Source organism: Canis aureus, chromosome 36, assembly GCF_053574225.1.
Source record: "Canis aureus isolate CA01 chromosome 36, VMU_Caureus_v.1.0, whole genome shotgun sequence".
NCBI lineage: Eukaryota > Metazoa > Chordata > Mammalia > Carnivora > Canidae > Canis > Canis aureus.
In genome coordinates, this window is record NC_135646.1 from 25,342,183 (window position 1) to 25,370,088 (window position 27,906).

The 27,906-nt window shown below is 37.5% G+C and overlaps 1 protein-coding gene and 1 long non-coding RNA gene across 14 annotated transcripts in view; one reads left to right on the forward strand and one right to left on the reverse strand.

Annotated features, from left to right (window-relative positions):
* Nucleotides 1-27,906, forward strand: part of DNAH7 (dynein axonemal heavy chain 7) — a 233,335-nt gene that overhangs the window by 133,091 nt on the left and 72,338 nt on the right. For all 4 annotated transcript variants that reach the window (XR_013372697.1, XR_013372696.1, XM_077884754.1 and 1 more), the window contains exons 43-47: nucleotides 6,097-6,427; nucleotides 8,781-9,127; nucleotides 10,510-10,690; nucleotides 12,993-13,178; nucleotides 19,229-19,392. Coding sequence is in view for 2 of the 4 variants with exons in the window: in XM_077884754.1 (XP_077740880.1) it covers nucleotides 6,097-6,427; nucleotides 8,781-9,127; nucleotides 10,510-10,690; nucleotides 12,993-13,178; nucleotides 19,229-19,392 (1,209 nt within the window). In the remaining 2 variants the exon portion in view is untranslated. The remainder of the gene's footprint in view (nucleotides 1-6,096; nucleotides 6,428-8,780; nucleotides 9,128-10,509; nucleotides 10,691-12,992; nucleotides 13,179-19,228; nucleotides 19,393-27,906) is intronic.
* The window catches only part of LOC144305698 (uncharacterized), a 136,406-nt gene that overhangs the window by 71,187 nt on the left and 37,313 nt on the right, over nucleotides 1-27,906 (reverse strand). For 8 of the 10 annotated variants that reach the window (XR_013372703.1, XR_013372702.1, XR_013372707.1 and 5 more), the window contains one exon: nucleotides 6,083-6,260. This is a non-coding gene — a long non-coding RNA (uncharacterized LOC144305698). Of the gene's footprint in view, nucleotides 1-6,082; nucleotides 6,533-27,906 lie in introns of all 10 variants that reach the window. The other 2 variants (XR_013372704.1, XR_013372700.1) reach the window with 1 other exon arrangement.

A 27,906-nucleotide genomic window follows, 5' to 3' on the forward strand; every position in this document is an offset into this window, starting at 1 on the left:
TTCTCTATCATTAAAAGTCTGTTTTATGGTTTGCCTCCCTCTCTTTTCCACCCTTCTGCTATGTGAATCTATTTTGTTTCTTAATTTACACATATGAGTGAAATCCTAGATATTTGTCTTTCTCCATCTGACTTATTTCATTTAGCATAATACACTCGAGCTCCATCCATGTCATCGCAAATGGCAAGATTTCATTCTTTTTGATGGCTGAGTGATATTCCACTGTATACACACACGCGCGTGCGCGCACATGCGTGCACCTCGTAACTTCTCTATCCATTCATCAGTTGATGGACATTTGGGCTCTTTCCATAATTTGGCTATTGTTGATAATGCTGCTGTAAACATTGGGGTGCATGTATCCCTTAAGTTCAGTATTTTTGTGAACTTTTGGTAAATACTCAGTAGTGTAATTGCTGGATTGTAGGGTGGTTCTATTTTTGACTTTTTGAGGAACCTCCATACTGTTTTCCAGAGTGGCCCCACCAGCTTGCATTCCTGCCAACAGTGCAAGAGGGGTCCCCTTTCTCCACATCCTCGCCAACATTTGTTGTTTCCTGCCTTGTTAATTTTCCCCATTCTCACTGGTGTGAGGTGGGATCTCATTGTGCTTTGGATTTGTATTTTCCCGATGACAAGTGATGTTGAGTGTCTTTTCATGCGCCCATTAGCCATCTAAATGTCTTCTTTAGAAAAATGTCTATTCGTGTCTTCTGTCCATTTCTTAATTGGATTATTTGTTTTTAGGTGTTGAGTTTGATAAGTTCTGCGTGGAGTTTGGGTCCTCACCCTTATCAGATAAGTCATTTGCAAATACCTTCTCCTATTCTGTAGGCTGCTTTATAGTTTGATTGTTTCCTTTGCTGCGCAGCTTTCTAGCTTGATGAGGTCCCAGTAGTTCATTTTGCTCTTGTTTCCCTCGCTTCCAGGGGTGTGTCTAGAGTAAGAAGCTTCTCTTACAACGTCAATGACGTTGCTGCTGCCTGTGTTCTCCTTTAGGAATTTGATGGTTTCCTGTCTCACATTTAGGTCTTTCATCATTTTGAATTTATTTTTGTGGATGGTGTAACAAATTGGTCCAGTTTCATTCTTTTGCATGTCTCTGTCTGGTTTTCCAAACACCATTTGTTGAAGAGGCTATCTTTTTTTCCGTCGGATATTCTCTCCTGCTTTGTCAAAGATTAGTTGACCATATAGTTGTGGGTCCATTTCTGGGTTCTTTGTTCTGTTCCATTAATCTATATGTCTGGTTTTGTGCTAGCACCATACTGTCTTCATCACTATAGCTTTGTAATAAACATTTACAATCTGGAATTGTGTTCTTCCAGCTTTTCTTTTTCATGATTGTTTTGGCTATTCAGGGTCTTTTGTGGTTCCATACAAATTTTAGGATTGTTTGTTCTAGCCCTGTGAAAAATGCTGGTGGCATTTTGATAGGGATTGCATTGAATGTGTAGATTGCTTTGAGTAGTATAGACATTTTAACAATATTTGCCTTTCCAATCCATGAGCATGGAATATTTTTCCATTTCTTTGTGTCCTCTTCAGTTTCTTTAATTAGTGTTCTGTAGTTTTCAGCAATGCCTTGTTTCGGGATCAAGGTAATAATGGCCTTATAGGACGATTTTGGAATTTTTCCTTCCATGTCTATTTTTGGAACAGCTTCAGAAGACTAGGTATTAGTTCTTCCTTAAATGTTTCAGAGAATTCCCCTGGGAATCTATCTGGCCATGGACTCTTGTTTGTTAGGAGATTTCTGATTCCTGCTTCAGTTTCTTTGCTGGTTACGGGGCTGTCAAATTTTCTCTTTCTTACTGTTTTAGTTTTGGTAGTTTCTATGTTTCTAGGAATTTATCCATTTCTTTCAGATTGCCCAATTTGTTGGCATACAATTTTTCATAATATTCTTTTATAACTATTTATATGTCTGCAGTGTTGGTTGTGATTTCTCCTCTCTCATTTGTGATTTTTATTTGGGTCCCTTCTCTTTTCTTTTAGATGAGTCTGGTTAGGGGTTTATCAATTTTGTTAATTCTTTCAAAAAACTAACTCCTGGTTTTGTGGATTTGTTTTACTTTTTTTTGTTTGTTTAATTCTATATCATTTATTAGCGCTCTTTATTATTTTCTTTCTTTTGCTGGCATTAGACTTCATTTGTTCTTTTTCTAACTCTTTTAGGTGCAAGGTTAAGTTGTGTATTTGAGAATTTTTTTCTTTTTGAGGTAGGCCTATATTGCTATATGCTTCCCCCTTATGGCAGCTTTTTCTGCATCCCAAAGGTTTTAGATCATCATGTTTTCATTTTCATTTGTTTCCATGTATTTTTAAATTTCTTCTTGAATTTCTTGGATGACCCATTCACTCTTTATTAAGATGCTTTTTAACCTCCATGTATTTCTGGTCTTTCCAAATTTTTTCTTGTGGTTGGCTTCACATTTCATAGCATTGTGGTTGGAAAATATGCATGATATGATCTCAGTCTTTTTGTTGTTGAGGCCTGCCCAACTTGTGACCTAGTGTGTGATCTATTTTGGAGAAGGTCCTATGTGCACTCAAAAAAGAATGTGTATTCTGTTGCTTCAGGATGAAATGTTCTGACTATATCTGCTAAGTCCACCTGGTCTAGTGTGTCATTCAAAGCCACTGTTTCCTTGCTGATCTTCTGCTTAGGGAATCTGTCCGTTGCTGTGAGTGGGGTGTCAGAGTTCCCTGCTATTGTTGTATTATTGATGAATTTCCTTATATTTGTTATTAGTTGATTTATATATTTGGGTGCTCCCAAGTTAGCATCATAAATGCATACAACTGCTAGATCTTCTTGTTGGATAGACCCCGTTTTTATGAGGTCGTGCCCTTCTTCATCTCTTATTATAGTCATTGGTTTAAAATCTAGTTTGTTGTATGTTTGGCTACTCCAGCTTTCTTTTTTTTTCCCAGCTTTCTTTTGATGTCCATTAGTATGATAATGGATTCTTCGTCCCCTCACTTTCAACCCGTGGGTCTAAAGTGAGTCTCCTATAGGTAGCATATGGATGTCAAGATGAATCCATCTTGACACTCGATGTCTTTTGACTGGAGCTCTTAGTCCATTTATATCCGGAGTGATTATCCCTCAAATCAGGTACCTCCTCCCTTCAATAATGTGGCCTCTTCTCTCCCTCTAGTTGTGCAGTTTATTCTGTCAGTTGTCTGGTGGTTTCTTGGGTATTCAGAATTATTTGGGATTTATCTAGCTGTGTTCTGGGAGGAGGCAAGCCTAGGGTCCTCCTACTATGCTGCCATCTTAACCCCCTTCAATCTGCTGGGGGTGACTTTTAGATGCAAACAAAAAGTTTATTCAAGAGTTTCTTTGATTCTAAAAAATACCCAATATATTAGAAAATGTAAAAACATTATCTTATGCTACAAAATTAGATATTTAGAAATTTTTACTGATCTACCTTTTAAGGGAAGCTTCAGGAATGTTTGGTCACGTTTAAAAAGTAATTTCAGCAAAATTTTTATGTTGCATTTATAATTTTTAAAGGTTTTTATTTCCCCTTTGAGGTCTGATTTAACAAATCAAACTTTCCTAGGTACTTTAATAATTTATAAAGCCTAGTTAAACTAATACAGAGGGTGGGCCTTACGTTCTTTTAAATGTTTAGTATTATCTATAAACTTTATGAGCTATTTTTACTTTAAAACAGAAATGTAGCTCTTGCTCAATTACATAATTTATATTGGATTGTAAGGTTGATCTGTGAACCTAACAGACTGAATTCTTTTAAATATTAAAATACATACTTAAAATACAAATATGCACAAATTTCATGGTGCAAAAATATTGATGCAAAGTTTAATGTTTGCATATTAACTATAATTAATTCTAAATCTTCCTGTGCTAACCCACTATGTCAAGCATTTTGAAGCATCTTTTCCCATGTTGTCCAGGATGCTACCTACATCCTGGTAGGATACTCCTCATCCATATTTACAGTGACTATTGTAATATCTTCTGCAGCTGGGGTGTCAGAGCTTTCCTATGCACCATGATCCATACTCCCATGTTTGAATCATATCATCCGTACTTTTTGCATCTACTTAGTGAAATCTGCATCTACATTACTGTATCTTTCCATGTAGATCTTATGATCTTTAACTTAATGAAATCTTAATGAAATCTTGCCTTTTTTTTTTCTTCCATATTTTCCCATCTAAGAATATTAAACCTTTTTGGAGAGTCTTATTACATTTTGGATATTATGTCTCTGATTATACACTTAAAATGTTTAAGGCCATCCTAACTGAAAGAAATATTATGAAAATGAGATACAAAGTTTTAGGAAAATTGAAAGTTATAGTTTTCTAGGCATTTTTAGTTATTCTTACTTGCCTTTCAAATCTTCCTCTTTTTAAAAAACTTCTCTATGGGGCACCTGGGTGGCTCATTTGATTGTCTGCCTCTTGGTTTCGGCTCAGGTCATGAGCTTGAAGCCATGGGATTGAGCCCCGTTTAGGGCTCTGTGCTCAGCTGGGAGTCTGCTTGGGATTCTTTCCCTCTGCTCCACCCTTCCCCACTCTCACTCTCGCACTCTCTCTCCCTCTCTCAAGTAAAAACTAAGTTTTAAAACCTTTTTAAAAAATTATCCTTTACCTCAGCTGGGATCCCCATCCTTTGGTTACTCTTCCCTTAATAGCTAAAGCTTCCAGATCTCTTTATAGCCAGGTTCTCTGGTAACCTAGAAGCAAGTTAGCAGGTCACCTGCTAAGATGCCAGTAGTTTAGCTAGCAAACCATCACATGGGATCAACCACAGTATGGAAACTTTCCTGTTCTTGTTCTAAAGATTTTGGAAAACCAAATTCCCAGATAGTGTTATTATGTATCCAATCCCCTCATTTCCTATTATGTCAAGTATTTTTCTGACTCAAGGGAAATAAATGTGTGACAAAACATAGCATACCCTCACTTCTAAATGTGAGGTGTGTGGGATTTTTTTCCCCCCCTGTGGCAGTCTTTTTAATGTTTTTCCCGTTATCTACTCCAATTCAAGCCAGGTAAGCCCTCAGCTGAAGAGTATGCTTCTGCCTTTACACAGTCATCAGGCTGGTTTGTTATCTACTCCAACCTCTTTTTTTTTTTTTCAACCTCTTTTTTGAAGATGATTTCTAAAATATGTCCCCTTTTACTTTGAAACATTATGGTATATCAAATATTTTAAATGAAATGAATTATAAAAAAGAGTTTTCTCTACATCTAACGTATAATTATCCAGAGAACATACATGAAAGCAGATAAAGTGTTTAAAGCACATAAAATACTATTGTATTCCCAATCAACTGTTATTGCTTTGTAATCATTTTGCACACAGTGTTGAGTGTTATTATCTATCCATTTTGTCATTATTGTCTTATTTTTAAGGTTTTATTTATTCATGAGAGAGAGAGAGAGAGAGGCAGAGACATAGGGAGAGGGAGAAGCAGGGTCCCTGAAGGGAGCCTGATGTGGGACTGGATCCCAGGACCCCGGGATCACACCCTGAGCCCAAGGCACACGCTTCAACCGCTGAGCCACCCAGGCCTCCCATCATTATTGTCTTAATAAAAAATTATTTTGGGATATTGAATACTCCTTAAAATCATCTGCCACCTTTGGCAACATTCAAGATAATATATTTTGGGCCCTGAAGTCTATTTAAAAGATGTGATTATGAAAAGATTTTGAGGAATGGTAGTGTGTTGTAGGGATAAACTTCCCAAAGTGACTAATTTAGAGGTACACAATTCCTTTTGGTAATGAGCACGCCTTGCCTTATCCCTAGTATATAACACACAAGCTTTTGGAATTCTGTTCAATGCCTGGATCCTGTGCTAGGTACGGGACACACAAAAACGAACACGGCATCCTTTTGGCTCTAATTGTGCACAACTGGCTATTCTGAAGCTCAGAATTTTGTCTGAAGCTCAGGATTTTGACAAATTGTTAGTGAAAATCTTTCATACCACTCCTTTAGTGATGCCTGGGGAAAAGCCTGAGAAGCTCAAGGACATTTCAGGCTTTTCCCTGAAGGGCACAGCACCCGATGCCTAACCTGCTTTACCTGTCTGCTTCCAGCGAGGTCATGAAAATGAAGAAGAGGTATGAAGTGGGCTTGGACAAACTGGATTCTGCGGCATCTCAAGTGGCCACGATGCAAGCCGAGCTGGAGGCGCTCCATCCCCAGTTGAAGGTTGCGAGCAAAGAGGTGGACGAGATGATGGCAATCATCGAGAGGGAGTCTGTAGAGGTGGCCAAAACCGAAAAAGTGGTGAAAGCCGACGAAACGATAGCAAACGAGCAAGCCCTGGCTGCCAAGGCCATCAAGGATGAGTGTGATGCGGACCTGGCCGAGGCCTTGCCCATCTTGGAGTCGGCGCTCTCGGCCCTGGATACCCTGACGGCGCAGGTAGGAGCACAGCCGTGCACTACGCCTGCCTCGCCTGGCTCAGGGAAGCCAGGTTGGCTCTGCACCTGATGCAACTCAAATGGGCAAGAGAATTCCCCGACTGACCTGAAATAAAACAAGTGCGTGTGCATGACTCACAGTTTTGGAAAAGGAGAAAACTGCCTTATTGCAGAACCCACCCTAAAACCTCGGTTGTGTCAAAACCTTTGCACAACACTTTTGCAGTTCAGTGGTAGATAGAGGCATGGGACCTACGTGTGTAGTTTAATTCCAAGGTGCACTTTGCACATTTAGACACTGTTGTAATCGGTGTACACCTCACAGTAGATGTGATAACCTACCGTGTCAGTGTTGGTTAGTGTTTGGGGTTTTTTTATTTTGGTGAGACTTAGTAGCATGGCCTACAATGTTGTATTTTATAATAGCATGTCTTAGATTGGATGAAATGTGGCATTAAAAATTTAGATGTGGGGATCCCTGGGTGGCGCAGCGGTTTGGCGCCTGCCTTTGGCCCAGGGCGCGATCCTGGAGAACCGGGATTGAATCCCACGTTGGGCTCCCGGTGCTTGGAGCCTGCTTCTCCCTCTGCCTGTGTCTCTGCCTCTCTCTCTCTCTCTCTCTCTGACTATCATAAAAATAAATAAATTAAAATAAAATAAAAATAAAAAATATATATTAAAAAAATAAATAAAAATTTAGATGTGAAAGGGGGGATAGTTCAATTAAGAAAGATAAAGGTGAATTTTTAAACATAATGTTGAGAATTGTGCTAGACTTTTGGGTGAGGAGAGATCCTTTCTTCACGCCTAACTCCAATATAAATTTCAGAGTGATTAAAATTTAAATATAAACAATTATATTACTATAAGATAGTAGAAAAATGCAGGTCATGTTTATATCTTGCAATGGACCAGGCCCTTGGATTTCTTAAATGTGAGAGAAATAAGAAAAAAAAAAAAAAACCTAGACAAAATTGCTTGTAGCATATGTGCTCTGGATACTCTTCTGCTTTTCACAACTAATAAAAAAAATTTAAGTTACAAATTCTACCTAAAAACCAACACATTTTGTTTAATACAAACATCACAGAAGTGTAAAAACACTGGGAGATAATATTTGAACTACATGGCAAACAAAAGATTAAGATGCCTCTATGTAAAAAGCTTATAAATCAATAAAAAAATAGTTATAAGATAGTAAATGATATGAAGAAGTAATTCACAAAAAAGGAAGCCCAAGTAGTCAATAAACATATGAAAATGTATCCTACCTCACTTGTATTAAAAAACAGATTAAAATATGATTTCCTTTGCTTATCAGAATGCCTAGCATTGTTGCTGAGGGTATATGTAGTAAAACAGCTTTTATACTTTCTGGAGAGGAGTTTGTCAATATGTGCCAAAAGCTTTAACAATAAAAATCACACACACAAAAAAAACAATAAAAATCACAAAGCTGTTAATTCAATATGGCAATTACAATAGTAAAAGAAAAATAGAGGAAAAAAAACATAGGGTCTGAGAATTATGGTTCATGTCTATACATCAGAAGGTCATGCAGCCATTAAAATGATGTGTTTCGTTGATGTAAGGATGATGTTCACTATATATTGTTACTGAAATATGAAAAGTTTTGAAGCAGCACAAATGTTATGTATACTATAATTCCAAATTGGTGAAAATGTAGCATATACACTAGTTTATAGTATATGTGACATAGAAAACATATAGAAGAAATATAAATTTAAAATATTTGCAGTAGTTAACTAGATATTACAGGATTACAAGATATTTTTTGTATGTATTTTTCTCATGTTTGCATCTATTACTTTCATAATTTTTAAGAAGCTGGGACGCCTGGGTGGCTCAACAGTTGAGCACCTGCCTTCGGCCCGGAGCGTGATTCTGGGGTCCCGGGATCGAGTCTCACGTTGGGCTCCCTACAGGGAGCCTGCTTCTCTCTCTGCCTGTGTCTCTGCCTCTCTCTCTCTCCCCCTGTCTCTCTCATGAATAAATAAATAAAATCTTTAAAAAAATTTTTTTAAGAAGCTACAAAACTCTTATTTTTGCAACAGCCAAATCTCAAATCTCTGTTACATATTTTTGAAGTTGACTACATCATGAGCAATCTCACATTAGGGCATATTTCCATTATTTTGTTGTTGTTGTTCTTAACTTTTCCTTTGGGACAAACTTCTCAATGTTTTGTGACAGAATTCTATCGCTGTCACCATTTCTATCCAGTAAACACAGTGAGTTTCTATCTTATGGTTTAGTTTGAAAATAGGAGCCAATTAGACATAATTTGTCAACAAAAAATTCTTTTCTAATGATTAGCATGTTGTTATTTCTAGGACATCACAGTGGTAAAATCCATGAAGAGTCCTCCTGCTGGTGTCAAGCTTGTTATGGAAGCTATATGCATCTTGAAAGGCATCAAAGCTGACAAAATCCCTGACCCAACAGGTTCAGGGAAAAAAATAGAGGATTTCTGGGGTCCAGCTAAGAGACTTCTTGGTGACATCCGATTTCTACAGTCACTTCATGAATACGACAAGGACAACATTCCTGCAGCTTATATGAATATCATAAGAAAAAATTATATTCCAAATCCAGATTTTGTTCCAGAAAAGATTAGAAATGCTTCCACAGCAGCTGAAGGTCTTTGTAAATGGGTCATAGCAATGGATTCGTATGATAAGTAAGTACTAACAACAACAACAACAACAACAAAACCCTGTGTTTTATTTTCCTGTTTGGTCATTTAGACAGTATAAAACTTTCATATCTAGTATCTTTATGTGTGTACATATTTACTGAAGGCAAGACTATATCAATTATATAATATAATACAGTGGTGTGTAAACATTTTTGGGCTCAGGAACCCTTTATACTCTTAAAAATTCTTGAAGACACCAAAAACGTGTTTATCTATCATTATTAGAAGTTGAAACAGAGAAACTTGAAACAACTATTAACTCATAAAAATATTGCATGTTACATAAATAACTTATTTTTTATTCACATTTTTCACAAAAATTATGAGAACAGTAGTGATGTTTTATATTTTTGCAAATCTCTTTAATATGTGACCAGTATGAGATAGCTGGACTCTCAAACTGCATCTTCGTTCAATCTGCTGCAATATATTGTTCCAACTGAAGTATACGAATAAAATACAGCCTAAGTCAGATGTTTAATTGAACAGGAGAGGATGTCATGGACACCCCGAATGGGATGAAGCATGTCTTGGACCACATTTTGAAAACCACTAGTATGATATATATATATTCTTTGTAAGACAAGGAGTCTTTTCTGGTGATTGTATGAGAACCACTTATGTTTTGTACAAACCAGAAAAACTTATGAGTTATTCTTGAAAAAGCAACTCTTACAGCATGTCTTTCAAACTCATACACAATTTGAATCATTATACAAATCTATTGTTCACTGCATGGGTTTCAGACCATGCTATGTTAATGATAAATTTTAATTTAATATTTTATCATTTGTTTAGAAAGCTAACATCACTGATCCCATTTCCCAGGTAGAAGGTAATTTAGATTCAATCTTTTCCTTATATAGTCCCTTCTATTATTCTATTATCGACATATATATTTATAGATGGTAAGTTTTAGTTAAAGATGAATTCTGAAAAATTTTAAGGAGCAGAATGACGTAGGTAAAACACCTCACCTCCTAAGAATTAAGCTTTATGAATTAGACTAGTTTTCATAAACACTGCAGTATTTCACATAAACCGTTTTCCTTTTATAAAATGACCGATATTCATACTGTCAATAATCAATACTTTATATTGGATAAAAAATTACTTATTTGAAAAAAAATTACTTATTTGAAGATGTTACCCATCTTTGATATCTATTTTGATCATCATTTCATATGTGCTGAGGTCGGGTTGGATCACTAGATGGAATACAGATTATGACTATGAAATACAGAATATATTTTTGCATAAAGATGTGTTTTGAGTTATAGTAAGGATAGAAAAACAAATTCAGTGATAGAAAATGTACTACAGTATAAAATGTATATCTAATTCTCTAATTTTACTTTTTGCAGAGTGGCAAAAATAGTAGCTCCCAAAAAGATAAAACTAGCTGCAGCCGAAGGGGAGCTTAAAATTGCTATGGATGGTCTTCGAAAGAAGCAGGGAGCCCTGCGTGAAGTTCAGGACAAGCTGGCCAAGCTTCAGGATACACTTGAACTAAATAAACAGAAAAAGGCTGATTTGGAAAACCAGGTATGTGATAACATAGACAAATAGGGACGAATCCTAATTACTTCAATAAAAATGATGTTTGCACTGGTAAATAACAGCCACAATCTCCTGCTTTCCTTCTGGTTGAGGATTGGCAACCCATGGCCCATGGGCCAAATCCACCATTGCCCGTTTTTGTATGGCCCACAAGCTAATTATGGTGTTGACATTTTTTAATGATTATACAGTAAATGGTTGTATAAGTACCTACACAATATCGTCAGTTTTGCCTCTCAATCCACAAAGCCTCAAATTTTTACTTTCTGGGCTTTTTCTCTCCCCTCCCCCGACCAAAGTCAATTATCTCTGGTTTAGATTACCAGACTATTGAGCTAGATTATTTAAATAATTCTTCATATTATAGGTAGGGAAATGGAGAACCAAAATATTAAGTGACTTGGGTTGTCTAAAGGTTGACAGCAGAACTGAGATAAGAACTCAATACCCAGAACCACACTGTGTCCTCTGAAAATTATTTTAAGACTAAAAAGGTGAAACTATTTGTAATAACTAACTGCTCAAGTCTGATTATGTTCTAGGGGGAAAAAAAGTCAAAATATTTTATAACAGTCAATATTTATTGAGTGCTTCCTCTGCAAGTCACTGTTGTTCTGGGAACAGCGTGTGTTGATCTCATTTATTCGCGAAACAGCCTTCTGAAGGAGGTCATCGTTTTGTATCATTTTGCAGAAACTAAAGCACAGAAAGCTCAAGTAACTTGCCTATGGTCAACCCAGCTTCTAAGCGTGGAGGCTGAAGTCTGGACAAAGGCAATCTGGCTCTAATAGCTGCTCTCTTTCCCAGACTGTTTCATCCTAGAGGCTGTGACCAAATTCTGTTGTGTACAAATGCATGACATTGCTCATCTTTAAAAATTTTACTTATGACACGGCATGATTTCCAAGTGGTCAGTTTTAGTTTAAGTAATATGATAGGCTGGTATGTGGTTTATTGTAAATATTTGCCAACTCTGTAGTAGGTTTGAAATTTTATTTTTTTGTGACGAAATAATGGTAATGTAAAATGAATATATGCTTATGTGTGTACTAACAACCTGGTTTTGGGGGCAAAATTTTAGTTACAATATTTCTACCTGATAGTTTCTGATAGCAACTTTATTGTCATCTGAGACATAATTCAGTTTATTACAAACATTACTGAAAGAAAGGATGGAGAAACAAGCCAGGAAGACAGAAAATATTAAAGAGGGAAAATTTAAAAACAAAAGATTTAAATTTGTGAAGCACAAAAATGTTACCAACTATATAGCATTGCTTTTTCAAGCCTATCTTTAGATAAACCAATTTAGTATTTTAGATCTTTTGGTCTAAAGGAATTTATTTCATATAAATATTAATAGCATTAGGAAAAAGTATAGGCCAAATTCATATTCCACAGTAATCTAAATGCTTCTGCTTTTATCAATTGTTTACTTTTTTCCATGTCAGTCATTTCATTTTGAACCTTAAGCCAGCCTTTGCTTGGTCTTGTCTTTATCCAAGAATAATGATGCAAAGTCACTGAAAATTAAACCAAAATAATTCAGGTATTTTACTGGAATATTGCCATTGCCTGGGTTGAAATGGCTTTTCCCCCAGTTTTCCACCTTCGTAATTATCCTTTTTCTTTTTTTAATCACATTGCTTAATTACGCATAATCAAATTTGGTTGACAGTCTTCTGCACAAAGTAGGCTCTCAGCTATTGATTGATGTCCTAATTGAAGGTTAATTGCAAGTGTGTGAGTAGGTTGACACAATTTAACAACTTGAAAATTGTGCTTTGCAAGTTTGCATAAATTATTACAACTTTTAAACATTTAACCTTTAGAATTATCATCAAGTCAACCGTAAGTTAAATGAGGGAAAGATTTTGATAGACCATTTGAAATAAAATGCTTTTAGAGTATTTAAACTTGAGGGAAAACATTCATATCTGCTAAAGAATGTCCTTTATTACTTAAGCAAATATCAGTGTCTCCCGCTTTCCTTAAATAGAGCTATCCGTGCATTATGTGATAAGTAGCCACTAAGAATTTCATAAATTGTGTATACTTTATTACACATCCTTACTGTACAAACTTTATCATGAAAAACAATTCTAACATTCCATGGACTTTCCAGCCTTCATAGTGAAATAGCTCACATTTTTTTAGAGAGTTAAAAAAATTCCAGTGGAAAGTTTGTAATGAAAAAAATAATTTATCTCTGAGGCCAAAATCTTGTGGAAATCTTAACTTATTTTCTACTTGCGGGTGTTGCTAACAGCTGCCTTTTATTTTTGAGGTTGACTTGTGCAACAAGAAGCTAGAACGAGCTGAGCAGCTGATTGGAGGCCTGGGGGGTGAGAAAACTCGCTGGAGCCTTACAGCTTTGGAGCTGGGGCAGTTGTACATCAACCTGACAGGTGACATCCTTATTTCCTCGGGAATTGTCGCCTACCTGGGCGCCTTTACATCTAACTATCGACAGGTAAAGAGTACTAGTCGATTTCTAAGGTCTCTTTCTAGCCCTCCCCATATAGCCAATACTAACTAATCTTAGGAGATTTTGTTTGCTTGCTTTTTTGTTTTTGTTTTTGTTTTTGTTTTGTTTTGTTTTTTTGGTTAAGAACAAGGAGTGAGGAGTTTCCAGGTAATTTCTAGTTGTGTATTTTAGTTACTCTGTAAATTGGCTTGATAGCTGTAAGATGCCTTATCAAATATTCTTCTAAAATCAAATTGTTTTAGAAACGTTGATTTTAAAAGGTAACATGAAATGGTAGGCCCTAAATATAAAATTTCCTTTCCTAAACCAGTGTAAGGAGATCAGGATTTTTTCTTATCTTTTTTTTTTTTTTTTTTTGGTGTGTATGTGTGTTTAATCAACTACTCTCTATGAGCCTCAGGAATGAATCATTTCAAAAATCACTTCAGACACTAAAACTTCAGGGGAGGAAAAGGCAAGCTGACTTAGACCAAATCAGTAAGTGGCTTCCTAGAAACCTAATGCCGAGTTTCCTGCTTCTAATTTCCACCCCTTTGATGGAGTCGGCCTCCTTCTTTGTGACCCAGTTCCCGCTTCTATTTCTTCTTCCTGCTTTTTCCTAGTATTTTTCAGCCCATTCCTGAATGAGACCCAGCATATCTTTTGAAAAGTTGAACTGGAATCCAACCCAGAACATGGCCCTGTCAAAGCAGGAGGAGAGATTTAGAAAAATTAAAAGCACTAAAAGAGAAAGAGAAGGAGAATAGGGAGAAGAGAGAAATTTTACAACATTTGGCAATAGCTTCTGGTGTCAAGCAAGTAGAGAAAATAATTGACAACTCACTTTTCTTCTTTCTCTCTTTCTTTTTTTCAAAACATTTGCACATGGTCTCAGTCGAGCCTTTCTTAATTTGGGGGCTTTCTCTTAAGTAGGGTTGTTTCTTGGGGGCCACTGTTTTGGTTTGTTTGTTTTTAACCAAACTGATTTAAACTCTTCAAACACGTGATCTTTCTGGTCCCCTTGGGACCTGGTAACCCTTGTCCTGGTGCATGACCCTCACACTCTTCCTCACTTTGTTCATTTCGATCTCTGAATCACTGTTTCTTGCTATGGCATTAACACCTCATAGTTCAAATAAATAGTTCATGTTTACCATGAGACTCTGGTAATAGACTTGTTTGCTCCACAGTTTCAGAGACTGAGGCTTATAAAGATGAAGGGAGCTGCTTAGAGCCACATGGCTGGTTAATGACACAGCAGGGATGGGACCTGTAGTCACCTGTAGTCAGAATCCTAATTTAACAATCTCTCTGCTCTCCTCCATCAACTTAGAACAATGGAAGGGGTAGCCGTGGCCGCCCTTCCCCTTCCCTGTTGGCTCCCAACATACTCCTGGGTATGGCTCCTATTGAGCGTTCCAGTGCCAAGCTGAAAGTACCGCGCCTCCCCACCCTGCCTCTCTGACCGACTCATTCCTGGGCACTGGATCTTGTTGACTCCACAGACACCCACTTCCACCAGAATGAGGGGTGCCCATCAGCCCACCACACAAATCCTTCAAGAGAACATTGAGGTCCAGAACCAGACCCTGGAGTTTAGTGACAGAAGTAAAGTGACACTCAAGCTCAACACAGGTACAACCCAAACTCCTATGAACTCACATCCACTGTCCTCACCCTTGATTCAAGTAGCCCTGTCATCCCATCCCATTTCATCCCTGTGAGGGCTTCAAGGCAATTTTACCCCTTCCTTGCTTCCCCAGGCCTTTACTTTCCTTGAGTCTCCGATGTTGCTGCTCCTTCCTGTGAATTTATTCTCTATGTCCCACTCTGATCTCATTCTCTCTCTCGCTCTCTCTCGCTCTCTCTCTCTCTCAGGTCAGGGCAGCTGGCAGTTTACACCCCATCAGAAGTTTCCCATTCACTTGTAAGCATGAGGTTATAGTGGCAACATCAGTATCTGTCCAGATGCCCTCCTGGCTTCCTGCACTTTCATATCCAATAACCAGTGCCTACGACTCTTTTTGCAGACTTCCTTTCGGTTCTTAGAATCCACCTTGTGCAGTGTCTGGAGAGCTACAATGGCCTGGGGATTTATTTCCCCCTAGGGCATGCCTGGATGAATGACTAACAGAAGGGGGAGCATGAGAATCTGCCTCCCTTCCCTCTGGTTGGAACAGCTCTAAGAACTAACTTACATTCTCTGTGGGATCAAACCAAAGCCACCTGCTGCAGAACTTTGGCTGATTCCTCACTTTTGTTGGCTTCTTCCCAGTCCTTGTACAGCCCCCCGCCCAGTACCCCTTCCTTAATAAATCACTTCACCTAAGCCTTCATCTCAAAGTCTGCTTCTGGGAAACCCAACTAAGATCAAAAACAAAAAAAAAAACTTCACAACAATCTTGGTTCTTTTCAAAGTATCCAAGTCTCTGGATACCAAGATCCCTCAATAAATAGCTGGATCCCCTCCTTCCAAGCTTGAATCTGAGTAGCTGTTAATTATTCATCAACTTCTTCGTAGAACTTCTGGCACTCTTCATAAATAAAACATGGAACCTCCCACTTCTAGGATAACTGGGCCCATGGTGCTTTAACTGCAGTGCTCATACCACTCTCTACAACAGAATCCTACAGGGCTGTCAGGACATGTAAGCTCTGGAGTTGAATTAATTTGAACTTTCTCGTTTTCCCTGCCTACAGTCAGAGTCAAAACTGTTTTGGTGGTAGTGGATATTTTCACCAACGTGACACTCTTAATGGTCAATTTTTCATTGCTACCATCTGTTGTATCAGCTGATTACTAGTCAAGGCTCCTGGCTTGTATTTAGAGAAGCTTGTTCAGAGCACCTCACGTTCATTTCAGTGACTCTCTGCTGCTGTACCCTTAGATGCATTATTGGGCCACTTAGATTTTTAATCCAGAAATATGATAACATGCTTCACTGGTCATCTATAAACAACATCCCACAGTCACTATTGTTTTCTTTACTTCTTCCCCATATTATTGACTATCATGCCAACACCAGCATCATGCTATATTTGACAAAACCTCCAGATTTTTCCCAAAAGTCTACCCTGTAGCCTGACAACAAAGAGATCAAAACATGCCAGTAGGAACTGTGCACTAGAGAGTGGAATTCAAACCAGACATACTTTATACCCCTCCTCCCTACACAGCCACACCACCTCTTCCTGGTATCAACAACCAAACCCAACAGAAAGCCAGGTGACAGTTTTTAAGTATTCATAAAAGGTGAGACTTTGCCCCCAGAATTTGTCGTGTAGTTTTATACCTGTGACTATGTTGCACTGTATGGCAAAAGGACTTTGTCATTTAGGTTGCCATTCAGGCTGAACTTAAAACAGTAGGATTATACTTGGTTAGCCTGAACTTGATAATAGGACAATATCTTTTTAAAGTGAGAGTAAGTGGAATGCCCGGGTGGCTCAGTGGTTGGGCACCTGCCTTTGGCCCAGGTCGTTATCCTGGGATCTGGGATCGAGTCCTGCATCAGGCTCCCTGCATGGAGCCTGCTTCTCCCTCTGCCTGTGTCTCTCCCTCTCTGTGTGTGTGTCTCATGAATAAATAAATACATCTTTAAAAAAAAATAAAGCAAGAGTAAGAAAGAAAGTGCTCAAAGAATCAGAGACATGTTAAAAGGACATAAAGTTGAGTTTGAAGTTACTTCTATGATCAAATCAACAATCAATAATGATGGTAACATATTATAACCCATTGAATAGAAGATGTGAGCAAAATGGGTGAAGGGGTTCCAAAGGGTGCACATTTCCAGTTATAAAATGAATAAGTCCTTGGGTGCAATGTACAGCATGGTGACTATAGTTGATAATCCTGTATCATACATTTGAAAGTCACAAGGTCTTAAAAATTCCCATAAGAAAAACATTTCTGTGACTCTGATGACGGATGTTAACTAGACTCCCTATGCTGAGCTCCCAGTATGCACAAGGAGTGAATCCTCATGCTGTACACCTGAAATTACTATCATGTGATATGTCAATTATATTTTTTAAGAGAGACTAAAAAACATAGAAGAGGATAAATCTGTAATGACATAAATTCATACATCTTAAAAATGAGTGTCTGGCAAAGCTCGATAGTACAGCTACGATATCTCCCCACGAAATGCTCATTCATGAGGGAGGCAAAGGGGAAAAGAGCCGTGCAGAAGCCATAACACAGTATCTCCCAGAGAGAGCTGCCTTAATTCGGTGTTGAATCCTGAGTAAAACCTCTGAATTCCTTTCGGGGGGTAGTTAGCTCAGCCCTCAGGCCAATCATTTCCCTTCTCAGCTTGGCCTCGAGGTTCTAACAGGCGGTCGGCTTCCAGGGGCCCCCGGACACCTAGCACCGGGGACAGCGCCTTCTTGGCCGGCCTGTGGAAGAGGCCTACCCCACCCCAAGGAAGCCCCCCCTGCAGCCTCGCTGACCCTCCCGCATCCCGCCCCATGGGTACTGGCCTGTTTCCCCGTGTGCTGTTGCCCTCTTATCTGGGGGTGACCTCCTGTGGGGCATCTTTCTCCCGTTGGGCAGTACAGGTAGCAAGAAGTCGAGCTCTTCGTCTATCAGAGTGTCTTGTGTTGGGTCCCACCATCCAAAGAAGCTTTCGTCACACCTGAGATCACACATGTATGGGACAAGCCTGCAGGTGACAGCTTCACCAAGGGATAAAAGTCAGCGTCCTCAATAAATGAAGAGTTTGAAACCCGACTGCTGATATGATGTGGTGAGAACACGACGTTGTGTCTATCATATTCTTGCCGAAGGTGCATGACCTGAGTTGAATCACGAGGGAACATCGCAGAGATGCTACTGTGCGACATTCTGCAAAGTGACGGACCAGTCAAGGTCCCGAAAGTCACCAGTTCCCCCTAACCTGTCGTGGCCTTTCATGTGCAACAGAGGGGAGTGTTGGTGGAGCCGGCTGGACAGGAGCCGGGGCAGGTGGTGGTGCCCCCCGTGCCCTCTCAGCCAGCACCCCCAGCACCCACAGCACCGTCACCTGCCTGTCAGCTGGTGCCAGCACCTTGGGTGTCTGCGCCTCTTTTCCGCGTCCCTTCCTCACCTGGTTTTCCTCTGGCCTTGTCTCTCGCTGTTTCTGCACTCTTTGATGTGTAACCCCAAGTTGGACCTTGACTTCTGACTTTCTGCATGTGAACCTGGACTTGAACTACCCTTTTGGTTCCTGAGCAACCTAGCAAACCGTGCCCCTGGTGGGATATCGCACCCTCCAATATGTGCCCCGAACCTTGTTGGTGCCTACTAGCCCCCCCATGATCTCTCCCTGCCAGGCATACAAGAGCCAGAAAAAAATGTCCCCTACCAGTTCAAATTAGATTTACTTATATACCATCATACTGTATTTTTTTAAATTTCTTTTTTATTTATTTATGATAGTCACACAGAGAGAAAGAGAGGCAGAGACACAGGCAGAGGGAGAAGCAGGCTCCAAGCACTGGGAGCCCGACGTGGGATTTGATCCCAGGTCTCCAGGATCGCGCCCTGGGCCAAAGGCAGGCGCTAAACCACTGCGCCACCCAGGGATCCCACCATCATACTGTATTAAGGCTTACTGGAAATTTGTAATTTAAAGAAAATATATGGGGGTGCCTGGCTGGCTCAATCAGAGGGAAGTGTGCGACTCCTGACCTCGGGGTTGTGAGTTCAAGCTCCTATAGAGTGGATGTAGAGATTACTAAAAAACATAAAAAACTTAAAATATACGGAATAATGATGGTCTCCAACTACTTTGTCAAGTGTAGCTTTAGAATAGAGATTGGCAATTGTTCTTTTCAGATATGAAATTCTGACTTTGACTTCACTATGAAGTGATGTATCTAAAATTAATATTGGATATAGTTAATTTTTGTTTGAATGCATCATGGGCCTTCTAAATTATAGTTCTATATGAAAAAAATCTGATACATTGTCTTTTGAGGTGCAGTTTCAACAATGGTTGGTTGACTCAAGGAATAAAGTGTAATCGAGGGGTTTACAAAGTATTCATTTGTTTTCCTATCTCTGTGTCTTAAAGAACCAAATCAAGGAGTGGACAAATTTGTGCAAAAGCAAAGATATTCCCTGCTCTGATGACTATTCTCTTATGGGTATCCTGGGAGAAGCAGTGACAATTCGGGCCTGGAACATTGCTGGGTTACCTTCGGACTCGTTTTCCATTGATAATGGGATCATCATCATGTAAGGAAAATACTTTTCTCACAAATGATCTCTATTAATCAGTAGATTTATTTATCTGTGCATCTTTTTTTAAACAATTATAGCTAGAAAACTTTTATAGTATTGTGAAATTTTTACTTAAGTCATTAATTAGCTAAATTAAATATGAATAATCTCTTCCTTTTCCTACTAATATTAGAACTATTGCATATTGGAGACTGTAAGAACAACCAAAAACCCTAATGATTTTTGCTTAATTTTTAATCATCAGCCTTTGGCAAATGGAGCAAAATCCTAACATGAGCAAGTGAAGTCTGAAAGACCTTTTCCCATAAAATTACAGGGTTTTGTTATTGCAAATAGATGCAGCGGGGGGTGAGTTGGTGGTGGTGATGGGTTCTGGTGTACAAAATTCTTAGTCACTGCTATGCTTGGGACCAATTTAAATGATATGGATACATTTCTGGGTCTGGGACTCATGGGGACTTTCAAGACAGTAGCTGCTATTCCTGGAATCTCCTGGTTAGTAGACAAATCCCATGGAAATTCAGCTGGGAGAATAAAGCAGCTCATCCAGCCTCACCTTTCCTACAAGTCTTACCTCCTGGAAACCAAGGACCTCAGTCTGCCCCAGTTTGAGGACAGTCATCATTTGTGTCATTCCCTAGTTCACATTACCATGGGCCTCTATCACTGGGCCCGTCTTCTTGGAGGTAATAGCAGGGGGAAACCATCAGTAGAAATGTTCAGTTCTGTATGACATGACTATTTTAATTAGTTGCTAGTTTACTACTGAAAAAATAATTGACGTCCTAGTACTTAAAGTAAAAATGGCAGACTCATGCGAATTTTTAAAATAGAATTAACCACTACGTGTGAAGACTGGGTCTTCAATAAATTTTTTGTATGGGGTATTTATGAAAATCATTCCACAAAAAAAATTCGGATGAACACGTTTCTTTACCAATCAACAAATGCTCTCTCTCTCTCTGTCTCTCTGTCTCTGTCTCTCTCTCTCTGGACTTCTTTCTTTTAAGATTTTATTTATTTATTCATGAGAGAGAGAGAGAGGTAGAGACACAGGCAGAGGGAGAAGCAGGCCCCATGCAGGGAGCCTGACGTGGGACTCTATCCTGGGACTCCGGGGTCACTCCCTGGGCCGAAGGCAGGTGCTCAACCACTGAGCCACCCAGGCATCCCTCTATGAACTTCTTTAGCATTTATTTGCTGACTTGTTCTACAGGGATTTGAGGTGTGTGAATATAAAGTAAAAATCTTATGAGACCACCTAGGGGCGGTTAAAGAAGTAGTTACTTCTCTAGGTACTTCAGACAAGCTCATCCTTACATTTGGGTCCTGAATTAAGTACAAAACTTTCTAGTAATAAAGGCGAAAAAGAAAATATGAAAAGATGGTTCTCATAGTTTTAACCAAGTAAATCATACTTTGATGAGCTTTTTCAGGAACTAAATTTAAATGTAATTATTTTGTTGATTTGGAGAAAAGACTACAAAGCTTTTCCTTGGTGAACGAAAATTAAGTACTGGGTACTGCGCTCTCATAATCTAAATTAATCCAGAAGAGAAATGATAGGATTCAGTTAAATGATAAATATGTGCGTTAGTTTGCCACTGAAACAGATTTTTAAGTGCCCTTTTAGAAGCACAGGATGACAGCTAGTTTTTTGAATTATTTAACAAGTAGGTGGCACTCAGACTTTGTGTTGGTGTTTAATGTGAGAATACAATTAGACATCAACATAAATGGGAGGTTTCTGAAAATTTAGAAGTCCGCTTTTACTTTACCCATCTGTACCAATTCAGCCTAAAGAAGAGTCAGATATTTGCTGTTTTTTGCTATTGCTATCTTTTCCCCTTGTAGAAAAAATACTTTGCTCTTTCCAAGCACTTGTGACTATAATTGATCACGTCCCGTATAAGGGTAGTCGTGTCTTTATTGTTTCATTTTGCAGCTTGTATACCTGTGTTCTCCCTGGCAGGATATCTATAACCATTATATTCATTGGAGGCCAAATTCCTTCTTATTTTTCAGCAAATAAATGTGCTCTTTCATTTGGGCCCAGTCGTATTTTAGTAATAAAAGCGCATTGATGAGTATTTCTGCTTCTAAGATTCCAAATCTTTCATGGTTATTTTTCAAGATAACAAACTCATATTTCAGGAGACAAAGAGGTAAAAAAAAAATGGTGTTAATGACACAGAACCCTTACATTTTTGCTATTCATTTGTTACAGTGTTGAAATATTAGCAAAATGTTACGGTAGCAGCTTTATTAAGAAAGAAATATTAACATTTTTCATTCTTGGCTTATTTTGTCGATGTTATTTTGGTAATCCTATACTGAGAGGTTTCAGTAAATAGGTTTAAGGTGATCATTTTGAAGCATCAGATAAGTATCTTATTTACTTGCCTCGTGTGTTTTTCCATTCCCCAGAGATACTTGCTTGATAATGATAGTACCTAATACTGAGCACTTACTAAAGACCTAATCCTGTGCTAAGTGCTTTTTACGTACTATCTCAGCTGACTGAAGAGTTGATTATTTCGGGAAACGGGGAAGAATCTATAAAATTTAGATAAGTTGGAATATAATTAACTTTTGGAGCTATTGACACCTGAAGGTCCTTGGCTAATCAGCATTTCAAGGACTAGCGATAACATTGAGTGTAATTGGATTGTATCTGAACATTTCACAGGGAAATAGTAAAACTGTTTAATAACTTGGTAAATAAATCAGACCTATATCTGATATAACTCTGCGTTTTAAAAATATCTTTTAGTTTTTGTTTCTAGAGGAGTCAGATAAATTAGGTTTATTTCAGTAGCAGTAATAACTGAGAGGAGCACCAGTCTTTCATTGTCTGTTTTTTTTTTTTTTTATCTATTTTTATGTATGTGTGTAAAGAGGAAAATAGCAAACCTCTTTGAGTTGCACCACTGTCATATATTTAAATTCTGTGTCCCTCCATGCAGACTACTGTGAACATGTATTATTACCTTTGGAAGTCTGGATTTTTCTAAAGCCCAAAAGAGCACCAAATAGTAATCCTCTCTAGAGAATCACAAAAGAACAAACAATATTAAAACTTGGAATCCTGAGTCTATAAAAATTCAGTTTTCATTTGGGAACCATTGATTTTTTTTAAGATTATATTTATTCATTCATGAGACACACAGAGAGAAGCAGAGACACAGGCAGAGGGAGAAGCAGGCTCTCTGCGGGGAGCCCGATGCGGGACCCGATTCCAGGACCTCGGGATCATGACCTGAGCCAAAGGCAGATGCTCAACTACTGAGTCACCCAGGTGCTCTGGGAACCACAGATTTTAAAGCATTTCTAGATTCATGAGTGTTTGGTGGAGGAAATAAGAGGATTATGTGGAGAAATGTGTTGTCAGAAAATAACGCAAAATAATGGAGAGGAAGCAAACAGTAAATAGGGTGTTTGTTCATTTCAGATTCAGGATTTATATTCAAAGAGTGAAGCTGTGTAAACCAATGTGCATTGCATATACTTCTCCACGATAATTGTTATTAAAACCAGTACATTCTTCTCTACCTACCTTGAAGGAACGTCTCCTTTGATGTTTTATAGAAGCCCTTATCTTTAAACGCAAAATTAGGACTTAGTTTAAGGGACTTAGTTGAGTGTCCAACTCTTGTTTTCAGCTGAGATCATGTCTCATGAGTTGTGAGATCCAGCCCTGCATCAGGCTCTGTATATGAGAGTGTTGTTTTGAGAAAATAAGTTTCATATAATTGTTAACTGGATATGGAACAACATCTCTGTGTGTGCAAATACACAGATAGTATTGTGTGTGTGTGTATGTACATATATAATAAGTATATATATAATTGTTCGAGCACAATGTGTATGGAAACATTACCTTTTTTCCATTGAATTGTTTTTACATCTTTGTTGAAAGTCCGTTGTCAGCAAATATGTAGTTCTATTTCTGGATTGTCTATTCTGTCGATCTATTTGTCTGTCTTGATGCAAAAACCACATTGCCTTGATTAGTATAGCTTTCTATTAGGTCTTGAAGTTAGATTATATGTCTTCCACCCTATTCAAAATTATTATCTCAGTTTTGTGCCTCTCATTATAAATTTTGGAATCAGTTTTTAAATATCTACAAAAGATCCTTGCTGGGATTTTGATTGGAACTGTATTGAATCTATATGTCAATTTGAGAAAAATTGACAGTAAGTCTTCTATAAACACAATATATCCCTGTTTTAAAATTTTTTCATTTTATTTCAAGTTTTGTTTAAATTCTAGTTAACATATTGTGTAATTCTGGTTTCAGGAGAAGAGTTTAGTGATTCCTCACATACATATAATATCCAGGGCTCATCACTAAGTGTCCTCACTACTCGTAACCTATTTAGCCCATTCTCTTGCCCATCTTCCCTCTAGCAACCCTCAGTTTGTTCTATCATTAAGTCTCATGGTTTGTTTCCTCTCTTTTTTTTCTCCCTTTCCATATGTTCATCTATTTTGTTTCTTAAATTACACAGATGATATTGTCTTTCTCTGATTTATTTCACTTAGTATAATACACTCTAGCCCCACCCACAACATTGCAAATGGCAAGATTTCATTCTTTCAGATGGCTGAGTAGTATTCCATTGTGTGTGGGGTGTGTGTGTGTGTGTGTGTGTGTGTATACTGTTATTTTTTTTTTTATATACCACGTCTTCTTTACCCATTCATCAGTCAATGAACATTTAGGCTCTTTCCATAATTTGGCTATTATTATTTTTAAAGGTTTTATTTATTTATTCATGAGAGACACACAGAGAGAGAGAAAGAGTGAGAGAGAGAGAGAGAGGCAGAGACACAGGCAGAGGGAGAAGCAGGCTCCATGCAGGGAGCCTGACGCGGGACTCGATCCCGGGTCTCCAGGATCATGCCCTGGGCTGAAGGCGGTGCTAAACTGCTGAGCCACCCCAGCTGCCCTAATTTGGCTATTATTGATAATAATTGCTCTAACTGCTGCTACAAACATCAGGGTGCATGTATCCCTTTGAATCTGTATTTTGTACACCTAGTAGTGCAATTGCTGGATCCTAGGGTAGCTCTATTTTTAATTTTTTGAAGAACCTCCATACTGTTCAGAGTGGCTGCACCAGCTTGCATTCCCACCAACAGTGTAAGAGGGTTCTTCCTTCTCTGCATCCTTTCCAACATCTGTTGTTTCCTGTGATAATTTTAGCCATTCTGACACATGGTATCTCATTGTGATTTTGATTTGATGAGTGATGTTGAGCATCTTTTCATGTGTCTGTTAGCCATCTGGATGTCTTCCTTGAAAAATGTCTATTCATGTCTTCTGCCCATTTCTTCACTGGATTTTTTGGGTTTTCTGGGTGTTGAGTTTAATAAGTTCCTTATAGTGTGGACCCTAACCCTTTATCAGACACGTCATGTGCAAATATCTTCTCCCATTCTGTAGGCTGCTTTTTTGTTTTGTTGATTGTTTCCTTTGCTGTGCAGAGATTTTTTTTTTTATTATATCTCTGGTTTTTTTTAGATCTCCTTTGATTTCTTTCATCAGTGTTTCATTGTTAGATTTATATCCAGTACTTTTTATTTCTGTGTGCTATTGTAAATGATACTTTAACAGAGTTTATTCTGCTGTTCATTGCTAGTACTAGAAAAGCAAATGCTTTTTGGATATTGACCATGTACCTTGTGACCTTGATAAATTCATTTATTAGTTTTAGGATCTTTTCTATAGATTCATTAGGATATTGTACAGAGACACACTTTCTGCAAATAGAAGCAATTTCATTTCTTATTTTCTAATATTATGCCTTTTATTTCTTATTGCACCGTCAAGAACTTTCTATATAGCACATGTAAGAATACTTGTTAAACAAGTATAATTTACACCATCTAAGAGAGTGTTGAATAGATGAAGTTTCACGTTGTTGCCTTTTCCCAATCTTAAGGGAATGGAATTAGCCTTTCACTTTGATGTATTGTATAAACTACAGGATTTTTTGTACATCCTTTTCATCAAGTAAAGGAAACTCTCTCTGTTTCCAGTTTACTGAGGGTTTTTATCATTAATACACGTTAAATTTGGGGGCACCTGGCTGGCTCAGTTAATCATCTGCCTTCAGTTTGGGTCATGATCCCAGGGTCCTGGGATCAAGCCCCACATCAGGTTCCCTTCCCCCTCTCCTCCTTGCTCATGCCTTCTCTCACTCTCTCTTTCAAATCAATCAATCAATCTTAAAAAAAAATGTTAAATTTTGTCAAGTGCTTGTTCTGTGTATATTGAGATATATTTTTTATTTCTAGTTTGTTAATATGGTGAACTGTACTGATTGATTTTTTTATTTGAGCGAATGAGTCCATTTCAACGAAGTTGTCAAATTTATGGGGAGGGAGTTATTTGTAGTATCCCCTTGCCATCCTTTTAATCTCTGCAGGAATCTATAATGATAAACTTCTCTATCATTCCTGGTATTGGTAATTAGCATTTTCTTTGCTTTGCTTGATCAGATCAGTCTAGCTAGTCTTTGATAATTTTTCCAGATCCTATCTAAGAATAAGGCTTTCATTTCATTGCTTTTCTCTGTCTTTCTGGTTTTCCATTTTATTGGCTTCTGCTTTAATATTTATTCTTTTCTTTTGCTTCTTTTAGGTCAAAACTACTCTTCTTTCTGTGGTTTCCTGAGGTGAAAGCTTAAATTATTGATTTCAGGTTTTTCTTTTCTAATCCATGCGTTCACTGCTATACATTTCCCACTAAGCACTGCTTTAGCTGCATAGCACGAATTTTGATATGTTGTATTGTATTTTCTTTTCCTTTAAAATATGTTCCAATTTCTCTTGAGACTTCCTCTTTAATTTATAGGTCATTTAAAAATACATTAATTTCAAATATTTGCTAATTTTTAAGGTATCTTTTGCTATTGTTTTATAATTTGTAATTTAATTCCAATATATGTTGTATGATTCCTTTAAATTTGTTAAAGTTTGTTGTATAGTATAAATATGCTCTGTCTTTGTGAATGCTCCATGTGTACTTGAAAAAAATATATATTTTGTTATTGGGTAGAGGGCTCTTTAGATGTCAATTAGGTTGAGTTGTGTAATAGTATTTTCACATCTTCCATGCCCTTGCTAATTTGCTGTCTACTTATTGTCCCTTCAGTTCTATTAGTTTTGGCCTAATGTGTTTGGAGCTCTTTGCATAAGTATGTAGGATTATCATGTCTTCGTGATAAATTGACCCTTTTATTACTATGTAATGTCTCGATCCTTGATAATTTTTCTTGTTCTGAAGTCTATACACAATTCAGCTTTCTTTTGATCAGTGTTTGCATGGTGTATCTTTTACCATGATTTTATTTAATATATATATATATATTTAAAATGAGTATCTTGTAGACAGCATACAGTCAGAGCTTATATTTTTTTCCAAATTGGTAATGTCTCTCCATTAATTACTATGTTTAGACAACTTTACACTTAATGTCCTTGGTATAACTGAATTTAGATTTACCATTTTATTATTTTTCTTTTTTGTTCTTACATCTGATTTTCATTGTTCTGCTTCTCATTCTATTGGATTATTTGAATAATCCACAAGTTTTAGTATTCTATTTTCATTATAATGCTTTGCATTATTTTTTAGTATAAATTCTTTACTTAGAGATAATATTTTACCACTTCAAATTAAAATGTAAAATGTAGACAACCATGTAGGTCTCCTTTACCCTCCTCTGGTTATGTTATTATAGTAGTCATCTGTATACTTTGAAGCTCTCCCAACTTAATGTTTTTGTCTCAACATTTATACATATTTTAAAGAAATCAAGAGAAGAAAAATAGTCTATTTACCTTTTCATTGCTCTTTTTTTCTTTATAAAATTTACTATGGTATCATTTCCCTTCTGAGTAAAGAACTTTAGGTTTTTTTTATAGAAAATCTGCTGGCAAAGAATTTTTGTTTCCTTGATCTGAGAATGTCTTTATTTTGCCTTTATTCTTGAGGGATATATTTAGTGGATATAGAATTCTGTGTTGACAGTTCTTTTCATTCTACTAAGAATGTTCTGTGTTTGGGCTCTATGATTTGTGAGTCAAAATCTAAAGTCATCTGAATAAATGTCATCTATACATCTATAATATATCACTTTTCTCTGGTTGTTTTCAAAAATATTCTTTCAAATCTTTGGTGTTTAGCAGTTTGATTATAGTGTATCTGGATGTGTGCATTTTTGTGTGTTTTGTTTCTTAGTTTCTCCTTTTTTGAGGATTGCTCAGCTTTGTGAAACTGTAAATGTATGGGTTTCACTGAGTTTGAGAAAGTTTCAGCCATTATTTTTTCAAATATGTTTTCTGTATTAATCTCCTCCTCTCTTGGGACCCCTATCACATGAATATTAAACCTCTTTATATTTTTCTCACAGGTCTTGGAGGCTCTGTTTTATCTTTTTTCTCTCTCTTGTTAAGTGTTCAAATTGGATTATTTGTATGCATCTTTTATTTTAA